At 46.8% G+C, this 14,229-nt stretch overlaps 1 protein-coding gene across 1 annotated transcript in view; it reads left to right on the top strand.

The window, feature by feature from the left end:
* LOC119181312 (deubiquitinating protein VCPIP1-like) overlaps positions 1-14,229 on the top strand; it is a 71,120-nt gene that overhangs the window by 39,119 nt on the left and 17,772 nt on the right. Inside the window, exons 11-12 of the mRNA XM_037432520.2 lie at positions 4,387-4,632; positions 13,603-13,825. Of these exons, the coding sequence (XP_037288417.2) occupies positions 4,387-4,632; positions 13,603-13,825 (469 nt within the window). The remainder of the gene's footprint in view (positions 1-4,386; positions 4,633-13,602; positions 13,826-14,229) is intronic.

The following is a 14,229-nucleotide window of genomic DNA, read 5'->3' as shown; positions in this document are numbered from 1 at the left end:
TACCTTTTTTCGAGCGTTTCGGGTTCTGGCGGAGGCGTGGTGCTGCACGGAGGTCACTGGGTGCTGCTGCGAGTGCCAAAAACACGCCTCCCAGCTCGTGCGTGGAGCTTCGCTGCTGCGGAGATCGCAGGGGAGGGGAAGGGGAAATGGGCAAGTGCCGAAGCGCACTTTCCAGCTCGCGCGGCGTTCTATATATCCAAAGGCAGGTAAAAATACCGTTTGATATAAATGTGTGAATTTCTATACTTTTACAAAAGAATTTCAAGGGGATAACTTGCGAGTTCGATATAGCCAAAAATGTGATATACTTGGGTTTGTTATAACCATGTTCGACTGTACAATTATCTGCAGTCAGAACTGTACGCAGTGCAACAGAAAGAGATGTTCTAAACCCATTTGAACAAAATTTATGGTACGTTGAACGTTTGCGAATGAGTCAATTGCATGCTGGGATTTGACTTGTTTTGTTATGTTTTAACATAACATAACTAACGGGTTTTGAATATTCAGTTTTGTTGCTCTGCACACAGACCTGATTACAGGTATTTCGATACGCAAATTTACATGCAACTCCCTTAGTTTAGAGAAGAACTTGCCTTTAGAAACTATACATCATTGTAGAAGAATAGTTGCGAATTTCAAATCTGCACACAAGTAAACTAACCAAGTCTATCAAAAACCAGTCAAGAAATAAAAGCAAAAGAATTTAATTTGGAAGTGCCATGTCCCCCCTTTGTAAGTACGTTATAACTGGGCAAATACCACTGCCAAGTGGCAATTCTAACTCCAGGGACTGGTGAAAATTTGAGAGTAATCATTAGCCTTAAATTCACTACAAAATAGGTTTCTGTAATTCACAGGTGTGCAGTGCTTTTACCTTGGTGAAATAGTTGGTCTGCAGTGTACTCAACACACCCCTTCCAGCACTCCTCTATGCACCTTGTGGACTACAGAAGCAGCTGATGCGTTTCACCTCTGCTTGAGCCGCAACCTTCAGCTCACACAATACCATATTTACTCGCATCTAATGCGCACCCCTTTTTTTTCCGGTAGAGCGGGTCCATAAAACGCATGCGCGTTAGAATGGAGTTTAAAAAAAAAATGACCACTTCCAACACGCTTCGGCCATTTCTGCCATTGTGTTTCTCGTGTGTGGCACTTCGTACGTGTGCTGAGGTGGTTGTCTTCCTGTTGTGTGTTCACATCGACGGTATGGAAGTGCTGACTCCAAAGACTCAACGAGTGCACCACGATGGCGCATTTGAAAGAAAATGTGTGCAGAGACGGATGGAAATTGGACTGTATTACAGTTGTTTGGAGTTCCCGAAACGTGCATGCGAGACTGGCGCAAACAAAAGGGGAAGATTGTCGACAGCAAAGCTTCATGAAAAGTTTTCAGTGCGCCACAGTAGGGCCGGTTCCCGAAAATCGAAGAGCTGCTCACCGAGTATGTGCTTGAGCAGCGAGCGGCACAGCGGCCCGTGACAAAAGATGTGTTCCAGGTCCAAGTCATACGGGTAGCATTAGAAAAAGTGCTAGGTGGAGAGGATTAAAGTGAGCAGGAGCTGGGTGAAAAAACTTTATGAAGAGGAAAGGTTTTTTCCTCTAAAGGTGCACGGACATATGCCAGAAGCGGCCGGATAAGTTGTGAAGAGAAGCTTCACAGTTTTCAGAGGTTTGTCGTAAACTTGCACCACAGCAACGGCTACCAGCTTGGAAAACCAACAATGCCAATCAGACGCCTCTTTACTTCGACATGCCTGGCACCTCAACCGTCAAGAACAAGGGGGCGAAGCAAGTGTGCGTGCTGACGTTTGGCCACAAGATAACAAGAGTGATGGCAATGCTCTGTTGCACGTCAGATGAGCACAAGCTTCCCCGGTACCTGATATTCAAACTGAAGACGCTTCAGAAAGGAGTAGTCTTCCCGAGTGCTGGGATCGTGCGAGCCAACGAAAAAGGGTGGATGACAACGGACTTGGTTGCGGGTTGGGGCAATCACATCTGGTGAAGGTGGCCTGGCGCCAATTCGGGCTTGCGAGTGATGCTCGTGCTCGATGCGTTCAGGTGCCATCTCAACAAGTGCATCAAGACGAGCTCGTCGCGTGCTATGCGAACCTTGTCATCATACCTGGTGCCGTAACATCACAGCTTCAACCACTCGATGTCTGCCTGAACAAGGTGGTGGTGGAGAAGATTCGGGTGCAGTACACCTCCTGGCTGATCAATGGCCGACACGATTTCACGCCAAACAACAGGATGAAGCGCACCTCTCTGTAAGACTTTGCTGCATGGGTGAAGGACGCGGGGTGTGCGACACCAATAGCCATAGTCATCAAGGCATTTAAGAAATGTGGGATCTGGAATGCCATGGACGGTACCGAGGATTAGATGCTTTGGGTTGTTGTCAGCGATAAAGAGTTGTCTGACAGCGACGAGGACTGACCTATTACGTGACTTATATCGACGCCGTAGTGCGGACAGTTGTAGTGGCAAGGTCGGTTGTATGACTTGTTTTAGTTTTTGAAACTTTAGTGCTTTAAATCCCAAATACTTGTTCTTCTCAAGATGCGAAGGTTCACTCCTCCGTACTTTTTTTCTTTTCTGTCGTGAAAAATGGGTGCGTGCTGCAATCAATGTTTCGTTTTTTTTTTTTTTGTCGTGAAAAGCGGGTGTGCGTCACAATCGAGGGTGCAGTAAATTATAGCAAGTACGGTTAAGAAAAAAGTGGGACATGGTCAATATTTGTCGACCAGATTGAAGGATCGGGGCACTCTGAAACTCTTATATGTTGAGCTCGCTAAAAAACAGAATTAGTTCAATGTGTTGTGTTATTTGATGCAGAATTCTCAAACAAGTCTATAAGTTTTCTATGCGAATCTAGGACCACAAGTTGCCTTCACTGTTCTGCTTTCAATAATGTTTAGAAGGAGGTTGACAGCACTACGCATGAAATTTTGTTTTCATTTTGTTAGCATTTTTATTCGGGAGTGCAGGTTATATGCAGAGCCGAATAGTAGGCGAGAATGTACGTTAGTATTGTAAACAGTGACTTGTGATCGTCAAGAGCAGCGTTATGTACTCAGAAGGCACCAGAAACCTCTAGCCTGTCTTGGGTCTAACGTCGGCGGTGTTTTTCAATAATATACTCAGCGTGCTTCTTGGAATGCTTTACGCAGCGGAGACGTCAGACGCTTTTCTCTACATCCAACTGTGTTGGTCTACTGCCAGATTCGCGAAGAACAGCCAAGTTCTTCCATTTTACGGCAGTCAATTGTAATATGGGCATGAAAAGGGGATGGCAACTCCTCACAATGAGACACCCCGGCAGAAAGCATGTGACGTCACACGATGGTTTTTACTCACTCCATTGGGTGCCCTCATACTCACACCACTCGCTCTTTAAAATTCGTGCGGGTAACACCTCTGTTGTGGAGACAAGCCAACTTCTTAGGCTGTTTCGCTCTGCCCGATGTTCAATTACGAAATGTCGAGGGGCTATTTTTCTTCGATGCAACCCTAAATTTTCCCATGCATTGGCATTGAAGCATTATCATTTCGAGAATACAGTTGGACCCCTTTATAAGAGGCATGCTCCGGGAGCAGTTCTTGTCTTTTATATGAATGTCCCTTATAAGAACGATACTTTATAAGCATTTTCATATCAAACCATATTTTACTGTATGCACACTGGTGTGCCTACATAATACCACTTACACCCATTTGTTTCTTACATCAATGTCGCTTTAAAGGGGTTTGTATGTACAGTATAAAGGATGATTCAATTTGCCAAAGCTCAATAGAACTAGGTTCGAATTTATTAGAACAAGTTCTTTGACTTGCAAATAAGTGAGAGTACTTTGGCACATCTGAATGAAGACATAAATGAAACCATTCCTACATTTCCGCATTTCTTTTTTTTTTTTTGTTATAACAATTTGGGGCTCAGTGTCTCAGTCTGGTGTTTCATTATGTTGTGTATCATTGCTACGTTTATTGTAGTGCTTTTCCTAGTGTTGCAAATACCACTTTTCTTATGTATAACAATGTATTCTGACACTTCCCCCCACAAAATGTACTAGATTTCTATTTTGTTTATAAATACCATGTGCTTGTGAGAAAACAAAGTGTTTCTCAGCGTTTCGCACTTTTTTATATGTACAGAAATAAAGTATTATGTTGGATATATGCTGAGCATATGTATGTATGGTAGTTGTAGTTCTACTGCTGCCGTACGAGGGCCATCAGGCACATTTAAGCTGTATAGGGCAGTTTTTGGCATGAACGACCCCCAACACCATCGTGGGAAACCAAGAACATATTTATGATTGTGATTTCTGATCCTGTTTACAAGTTGGCTGCCTTCTTTGTGCCTTGCCCTTCCAGACGCTGCACAAAGAAGAGCTGGGTGTCAGCGAGACGGAGCGCAGGCTTCTCGAGCGAATACAGGGTCATGCCACCACGTCCAGGAGGAAACACGGGTCGCCCGAGAGAGACCGCCAGTCGGCCGTGTCTGCTGCGTCGGCCACGTCGCCAATTTCTGTTGTGTCCAATGCTTCGCTCTCCATGGCACAGCCTACGGTTGTGGAACGGCCTAACTTCGTGCGCGTGGTCACTTCCGATGGGCGGCAGGTGCGTCACTTGTACATCTTTTTTTTTTTTAAAAGGGGGGGGGTCATTTAAGTATTTTCACAGTCATGTCTGTAGTGTCAGCTTCATCGAATTTTATTTGATGCTTGAGCTTTTCGTTTTACAGTTTTCGCATGACCAGAGAATTAAGCTGCTCGTGGCGTGTGTAATGCAACAATTCGGCCGGCACATGCTCTGTTTGTCGTCTTCTTCATCTGAGGATTCACTGTAAATGAAGACAGTTTGCATTTGGCTGCATACATTAGAGAAATTAGGTTTGGTATACTAATGCATTTTTCTGTATCGCCTGGCAATTTTTGATGCAATATAAGGCTTGTGGTCAGTGAATTCACTGAGGCTGATACAAGAGATGTGCAATAAGTGTGTTTCTTTAAGGGGGCAGGCAGACTAGTCTTAGACATTTTTTTTTGTTTATTTCTTCAGAGATCTTGATCAAACTGCACAGCATTGTGCAGTTTCTTCTGCTGATTTCAAATATGTAATTAGTTTTCCTGTAACTCATCTTGTTCCTGAGATAACTTAAGTTCACCCCCTTTTATTTAAGGCCGCCATAGACAAAAAAAGTGCACAATTAAAAGTGATATTTAAGATATTCCATCATATACTAATGGCTATAGATAGAAAGTATGCAAAAGGTTCTTGTTTTTAGGCCTTCCTTGGTTCTTTTTTAGCAAAACGAACTATGTATTCATTTTAAAAAGCAGTTGGAATTGTGTTACAATTTTGATGAATAATTAATTAAAAAGCCTTGTGCTTTAAATTCTGCTCCCATACCTGCATTCTACACACATACAGGTTTCCATTGCAAAAAGGATTATTGTTATACCTGCCCTAGCCGCAGAGATATTGAGGCCTCAAAATTGAACAGTCATAAGTTTGCTTTTTTGAGAAAAATGGAAAAAACTGAAAACACACAGCTTCTTTAAAAAGCAACAATCATGGTGCGCATGTTTTGCGATTATCATAAAGGTGCTCATAAATTGGTAGTAGAGCTTCGGACAAAGGTGCCGGCAAATTATATAGAAGCCTCGAAGTCGGTTCCCCATTTTTTTGCAGCTTCTGCATGTTGGCAGCACCAAGTATCTAGACAAATAGAATGACATTACAAAAAGTTACCACTTCCTGGTGTGTGAAAATTTGCAGAGAGATAGAAAATACTTGCAGAAACCAAATATGTCAATTTTAAACAATGAATTTCTTTGTCACTTTCTGGTCCCAGTCTGCCCCCTTAATTCTTAAATGCATGGGCCTCCTGAAAAAAAAAAAATACAGTACAGATAAATCAAAGAAAAAGAAGTAGAGAGAAACTGAGAAAGAAAGACCTTCCATATTAACACTATGCTGAATAAGAGTTTGCTAGTTATCTAAGTCAGTGACAAGCTCTGCTTTTACTCCAGCCTTGCGCCAATAGGGCAAGCTGGCTAGTTGTACTTCGTTGCTCTTTTAAAGTTTTACATAGGAATTAATTATTTTTGCTTGTTCAAAGCTCTCTGAAGTGATGAAGTTCACTTTATAGGAGCTGTAGGGGGGAGGATAGTGGTTGGTCATGTGGGTAATACAGCATTTACGTCGCCACAGAAAATTTGTCATACGAAAACTCGGTTTCACCTCAAGGGCGAAGCAGTGAATGCGACAGCAACAAATAGTAATGTTATGCGAAGTGAGGCTGGAAGCTAGCTTTTTGGATACAGTTCAGCGTAACTCATCGAAACGGTGAAGAGCAAATGGCCGGTGAAGAGCAAATGGCCACTCCAAGGAGAGCTGTGGTTTCCACACAGTCTCTTCGCATTGAAAGCCCAGCACGTAGAAGGGTATGTGAGCTGTCTGTTTATGTCTGCCGAGACCATGCACACCAGCGATCACAACCGCTCTCTTACAGTCAAAGGGGGGCACAACTGCGTGATCGACATGTGTCTCTTCCCCCCCCCCCCCCTCCCGGTTTCTTCGTGCTCCCTCAAAATTGGCAGGGCATTTCTTCTCGCTTGAGTAGCAATTGATAGCAGGCTTTGCAAGTGGCGTCATGTTATTGATGTTACTATACTACTTGGTTTGGCTTGGCTGCAATAGGCATTCAATGAACACGTGACTGGCTAAAGCCAAAAGGACGTGGCGCCAAACATAGCCTTTGAGATCGGCAATCCTGCTTGCGTTTTGGCACTGGCTTTTGACATTCATCCATAGCTAGTTCAACATTTCAGTGCTGGCAACCTAGTAAACGTATTGTAAACTTCACTGACAGCATGTCATGGCGTACGCATCGCAGCGCTAAAACAAACGGCGCGCTGCGGTGCGTACGCCATGTGGGTCATCTAAATTTTGGGTCGCGTATTAACATTAGGTTCAGTGGTGGCAAGTGGCAGGGCCGTGATGATGTACGAATAAACAAACATGTCCAGTAAAACAGTCGCAGACTGTAATTGCTTTTGCAATAAAAATATGTGCTTCAAAAAATGAAGTGCCATGCTTAAGCTATATAACACACAAGGTATATAAGAGCTGCATCTTGCCGATACTTAACTACGAAGCAGAAAGCCAGAGGCTTAGAAAAAGGGTTCAGCTTGAATTGAAAACAACACAGCGAGCGATAGGAAAATGATTGGTGTAACCTTAAAAGATAAGAAGAGAACAGAGTGGGTAAGGGAACAAACCGGGGTTAAGGATATTGTTACGGTGAGATACCTTTATTTACAAGAGATGATGAATTCGAGAGGCCAGGGATCTGCCAGATCACTGCTCGTGCCAACCTGGTTCTCCTCTTCTTCCACGCGTCCCCTCAGTATTGCAGCAATTTCCCCTTTTCAGACGATGCCCACAGGGCGAGTTAGGCTTCGTTGCGATGATGATAGCGTTTTAAATGGGCAACATGAACGACGTTGGTCTTGCTTGAGCAGCGGCCAGTTGACAACAGCTGAGATATCGTGTACGTGACATCAATGAGACGTTCCAGGACAACAAACGAACCAGTGTTGGCCAAAAACTTTTGGCAGAGGCCGCACTTGCGAAGCGGCGTCCAAAGCTACACCAAACCCCCTTTCTCAAACAATACGTGCCGGTGACTTCTGTTGTAATGGTTCTTAGAGCGTTTCTGGGAGATGAAAGTTCGAAGACAGGCGATGCACCGGGCCTCTTCTGCGCAACGAATGGTTTCGACGAGAGTAGGTTGATCAGTCTCTGAAAACAAAAGAATAGTGTCAAGAGCTGTGCGTGGTTGGCTTGCGCAGAGCAGATAAAATGGACTGTATCCTGATGTTTCGGGCTGTGCAGTGTTGTTGGCGAAAGTCATAAATGGCAAGATCACGTCCCATGTTTTGTGTCCGGAATCAACATGCATGGAAATCATGTTTACGAGAGTCCTATTCGTTCCGTCAAATCATTAGCCTGCGGGTGATACGGGGTAGTGTGACGGAAATGGCACGAAGCAAGACGAAGGAGGTTTTCAACTACATCGACTACAAATTGCCGCCCGCGATCACTGATGATGACACGGGGGGATCCATGGCGTAATATAACATGTGAAAGCATGAACTGTGAAACTTGAGTGGCTATTGCCGCAGGAATCGCTGCAGTTTCCACGTAGTGTGTGAGGTGATCAATGCCCACAATAATCCATCGGTTGCCATTCGTTGATCGTGGAAAAGGGCGCAGCAGGTCAACATTGACGACGTTAAATGGTGAACCCGGGGGTACTATGGGATGGAGCAGTCCGGCTGGCTGAGTTGTAAGAAGCTTGTGGCGTTGACATTGCTCACAGCTCGCAACGTATGCAGTCACACTTTTACGCATCTTCGGCCAGAGGAAGCGTTCTTGCGTGCAATAAAATGTCCTAGAAAAAACCATATGGCCAGATGTTGGGTTGTCGTGCATTGCCCGAAGTGCGTGTTGTCGCAGACTTGTAGGCACGACTAGAAGTAGGCAAGGGCCTACGCCAGAATAATTCTTTTTTTAAAGAATGCCATTCTTTACGACGAACCCACGTTGACTGTTCGTTCCGGAAATAAAGAAAGAAGCGAGACTGTTGTCACTGCGTTGCTCTGCTCGAAAAGTTGTTAGGTCAGGAAACGGAGTATCCACTACTGCCAAATATTCATCTAAGTTGTCAGCGTCACACTCGGTTGTCGGAAGGGGAAGCCGTGAAAGGCAATCGGCGTCGGCATCACAACGGCCGCTCTTGTAACAGACTTCAAAGTCTTGTTTTTGCAATCGTAACGCCCAACGAGCAAGACGACCAGATGGGTCCCTTAGTTCAGAGAGCCAACATAAAGAATGGTGGACTGTGACAATCGACAATCGGCGTCCATAGATATAAGGGCGAAACTTGTGCACGGCGAATATGACCGTGAGACATTCCTGCTCTGTGACAGTATGGTTTCGCTCCAGTTTACTTAAACAGTGACTGGCATAGGCAACGACGTGTTCAGCAGCTCCATGGCGTTGGACCAAGACGGCGCCAATACCTACACCACTGGCGTCGGTATGAACTTCTGTGGCAGCAGATGGGTCATAGTGGCGAAGTACGGGTCCTGACATAAGAACAAACTTGAGTTGCGAAAAAGACGACTCGCATTCCGCTGACCACCGAAAAGGTGCGTTCTTGTTGAGTAGGGACGTCAAAGGGTAAGCGAGGTTGGCGAACTTGGGCACGAAGCGACGGATGTACGAGCATAGGCCCAAAAAGCTTCGCAACTCTCGTACCGACTGAGGTTGTTTGAAGCTGCTGACTGGAGCAACTTTCTGGGGGTCGGGTCAAACGCCATGCTTGTCCACCAGGTGACCGAAAACGAGTCTCACGACTGCCCAGGGTGAGCTCAGCTTTCTCAAGGCAGGTGAGAACAATGTCTAGATGATGGTTGTGCTCATCGAATGTACGGCCAAAAATTATAATGTCTTCCAGTAGCAAAGACAAACTTCCCACTTTAGTCCACGTAATATAGTGTCTATGAAGCGGTCAAACGTGGCTGGAGCATTGCATAGGCCAAAAGGCATTACATTGAATTCAAATATACCATGTGGGGTTATGAAGGCCATTTTCTCTTTGTCATTCCGGTGCATGGGGATTTGCCAATAACCAGTTCTCAAACCTATGGAAGAGAAGTACGAGGCCGAATGTAAACAATCTATGACGTCATCAGTCCTGGGAAGCAGGTAGACATCCTTTTTAGTAACAGAGTTGAGCCATCTGTAGTCCATGCAGAATCGCCATGTACCATCCTTCTTTCGGACAAGAATTACAGGGGCAGCCCAAGGGCTACACGACTCTTGGATGACCCTTTTCTTTAACATCTGTTCTACCTGTTGAGCAATGGCCGTGCGCTCCGGAGATAAGACACGGTATGGTTTCTGCCTGATGGGGTGAGCGGATCCTGTGTCAATCCCGTGGCAAGTATGCGACTCGGGTACACTTATTTGCTCTTCATTCTGCACAAAGTCAAATATAGTAGCGTGCTGCGCAAGGACTTCGACCAAAGCTTGACGGTTTCTGATGATAGCGACTTGTTTACCAAACTCAGAAAGCTGGCTTCTGTATAGTGCGTTGCACGAATAGGATCTACGCTCTCGTCGCTTAAAGATGCTATAAAACTGTTCGCATTTTGTGCGAAGAGGGCGAGTCGCGATCCGCAGGGTAGCATGACAGGTTCATTTAAATAGTTCGACACCCATAAGGCCGATCGCCTATCACTGATTGACAGAACACAATGTGGAACGAGCACATTTTTCTTGGCGCAATTGAGAGGAATGCGCTCCGCGAGAACATCAAACGTGCCGGCGTCAGAGGCAGAGGCGTCAACGCGTTCGTTCTTTGAGTTGGGCGGCAAGACAACATCCTCAATGACGGTGATAGATTCTTCACAGTGCCTGGGATCATCAGTAAAAGTCGATAGCATGATCTCGCCAACACCGCAACCTACAGTAGCACCGCACCCGCGTAGAAAATCGATCCCCAAGATGATGTCATGGGTGGAGCTGGTCAGGACAGCGAATTCAGCCTCGAACACCTTGTCTCCCAAAGTGACATTAACAACACACACACTGATCGGGCTCAGCGTCTCCCCACTCACTGCACGAAATGATGCACAACTGTCCCAGTGAAGCATCACTTTATGTCCTAGCCGCAATTTGAAGTTAAGACTCATCACTGAAACAGCTGCTCCAGTATCTATCAAAGCCATCGTAGGAAGTCCATCAATAGGCACGGGGACCTTATTTTGTGTCATAAAAACGAGAGGAGGCATAGGTGGATGTAGTGAAAAATGTTCGGCGACCTCGCCTCCATTGGCCGCACCATCTAGTTTCCCGAAGATGGGAAGTTGACGCGTCGACAAGGAGATGGTGAATGGAACCGGCGTGTTGCGGAGGGGTCAAGCTTCGTACGGAGAAAGGCAAGTCGTTGCGTAAATTCCGGTAGAAATTGCGTCCCACATGTGTATCACTGTGGGTGGTTTGCTGGAAGCCGTCTCCAACGCACGCGTCCCGCATCGAGCGCATACCACCCCGCCCGCGGTTTTTTTGAGAAGAAGCTGATGACCTCTCGTAGTAGCGCTGCTGGGAGCGACGCCTCTGACCACAGAATCGAGCCACATGTCCACGGAAACCGCAGTTAGAGCACATGGGCCTCACGCACATCGCCAAACCTTCCACGAGGCGCCATGTATCCATGATCGTCCCAAGAAGACACCATTGTAGGTGGTTGGCGGGAGGCGTTCTGGAAATCGCGGCGATGATGTAGGTTGTCGGATGGGGGCTCTGGGGCTCTTGATCGGGGCACATCATATAGCGTGGCATCAACGGCAGCACACATTGCGTCGTATGGCGGGGAGGCGTTGCTAGCATGCGCCCTCGGGGGGTTGACAGCATCACGTCGTCCAAGTTCTTCGCGTACAATTTGCCTGATCATTGAGGCAAGATCACAGGATTATGTTGGAGCGACGTCAACACTTGGAACGGTGGTGACGTTCGCAAGTCTACCAAATTTGGGAGTGATGCGCCTAGCCTTCAGGGTCTCAAACGTGCGGCAGTGTTGGATTACGTCCGCTACAGATGCCAAGGTGTCTTTGCCAATGAGGAAATTGTAGACATCCTCAGCAACCCCTTTGAGGAGATCCCCAACCTTGTCATCTTCTTTCATGCGTGGGTCTACAGACGCACAATTTTAGAATCTCTTTACTATACGTTGTGCATGTTTCACCAGGGACTTGAGCATGCTGCATCAAAGTTTGCTAAGCGCGCTTCTTCTTCATCACTGGGTCCCTGAAGCAGCTCGCTATTTCTTTCTCAAACGCTTCCCAGGTCGTTATTGTTTCTTCATGGTTTTCAAACCACACCAACGCCGTCCCTTGAAGAAACAATGTGACGTTGGACAACCGGAAGGCCACATTTTAACAATTGTATTTACTCACACGGTTGAAGTGTTTCAGCCATTTGTCGATATCTTCTCCGACCCTCCCAGAGAAGCTTCGTGGTACCATGTGTCGGGGCCACGTAGCACCAGACAAAGAGTGCGTGGTGTCGCCGTCAGCAATCGTATCCATAGAGAGCGGTGGTAGACCGGCCAGTCAGCGGCTTCAGCGCAGTTCTTTAGGTAGAGCTTCCGTGATCGTTCGCCTGGGATCGCTCCGCTGTACCCCGCATCTTCCACCAATCTGGTTAGGGTGAGATGCCTTTATTTACAAGCGATGATGAATACGAGAGTCCAGGGATCTGGCAGATCACCACTCGTGCCAACCTCGTTCTCGTCTTCTTCCACGCGTCCCCTCAGTATCGTAGCAATATCATAGTTGAAATCAAGAAGAACAAATGGAGATGGTCTGGGCACGTAATGCATAGGCAGGATAACCAGTGGTCATTAAAAAGGTGGTGCCACCATCTTTGTGGCTTGTGCGTTCTTTGCTGCAAGCATTTCTTATAGTTCCAGGAAGCATGATACACGCACCAAGGTTCAATTATTCTCGCTAAATATCGCCTTTTTTATGTGGACAGTTTTCGGTTTCAGTTTTTGAGCGCCGAATTGGGCTGTGACGCGGAAGTGTAGCTTGGTCAGGTGGCCACACAAGACTGTGACTCACGTCGTGCTTATAATCGTCTGCTCTCATGGGCTTTCTCACGCACACGTGCCGAACAAGCACCAGCAATAGTGACGTGCAGCAGCTGTGATGTTTTGCCATGCCCGGTACGTATGTGGCGGTAGTCTCCGAAGGGCATTCACCTCACTACAATAGCCACGCGCACAGGAGAGGAGTGGGGGGGTGGCCACTCCCGTAGTCACCTACGAGAAGGGGGTGCAAACGCAGTCGCACACATTGACCTAATAGGGAGGGGGAGCTGTGACTTGAGAAGGGGTGCGCTGTGATGAACCTTTGTTCCCTGTGAAGGGGAAACTTGCACACGCTTACGCTCACTAGAGATCTGGTGTGGCGGCACTGCAACTTTCGTCCCGCTTCTTGCAGAGCTACAACAGTTCTGGACGCACTTGCAATGGACTTCGATCGGGTGAATGAGCATTTAGGTACACTTTGGAGGTGAATTTAGGTATGTTTCAAACGTTTGCTGTGTCTGGTCGTTCGTGTGGAGTGTTCTAGCGTACAGAGGAAACCCACAAGAGGCTTGTTTTAGGCTCAAAATTTGATGCCACCACCCTTTAAATGTAACCGACTGAATTCCTTGAGAAGGCAAATGCACAAATGGGAGACAGTTAGAGGGACGGATGATATTAAAGAGGTCGCAGGTATAACGTGGCACCAGAAAGCACAAGACCAAGTTGATTGGCAAATCATGGAAGAGGCCTTTGCCCTGCAGTGGGCGTAGTCAGGCTAATGATGATGATGGCACTTCTAGTGAACTGGTCCTCTTGTTTAACCGACCCACATAGCACCGAACCTGGTGCTTCCTCCTCCTACCTCATTGTTTCTTGTTGCTTGCATTTTCAACTCCCTATTTTCACTGTTATGTGTTTTTCAGGGTCAGCTGAGGCCCAGTGCCTTGGGCATCACACTCGCCGAGCTCCAGGCATGGGTGAGCGCGGAGTTTGGAATCCCTGCCGAGCGGCAGCTACTCAAGAGCGGCATCCCGCCACGAGTGCTCGCAGAGCCCTCCGATGGCGGCACCCTGTCGCTCTCCCATGGCGACCGCGTCATTGTCGAGGTCATCGGGACCGACCCCTCGGTCAGCGGTGTGGCACAGGGTATGACTGTTGTACTGATTGCTTGAGGCTGACAAGTTTTCTGATGAGTTAGCAAAAGCTTGCTAAAGGGACCCTGAAACACTTTTCTCAGTAACCATGGAATTGATTCACTGGAAAAGCGTATTGCCTCACAAGTTCAACGCAGTAAAAGTTTTAAGAACCTGCCCAGTACGAGCGAAGTTACAAAGATTTGTCACATGCCGCAATCACATTCTCTCTTCTCTCGTCTCGACCAAAGCGCTGGAAGCTATTTAGCAAGGGATGGGAGGGGCAAACAAAACGTCACGCGCACCTTGTGACCTTGAGCACTTTTTCCTCTTTTTTTTTTCCATCAGATACGTGACTTTTTCAGTGCGACCGTGCGCGCACACGTGGACAGTGACGGCCTCTTGGGGCGATTTTTC

Source organism: Rhipicephalus microplus, chromosome 10 (genome assembly GCF_043290135.1).
Source record: "Rhipicephalus microplus isolate Deutch F79 chromosome 10, USDA_Rmic, whole genome shotgun sequence".
NCBI classification, from domain to species: domain Eukaryota; kingdom Metazoa; phylum Arthropoda; class Arachnida; order Ixodida; family Ixodidae; genus Rhipicephalus; species Rhipicephalus microplus.
This window is presented reverse-complemented; position numbering and strand designations above follow the sequence as displayed.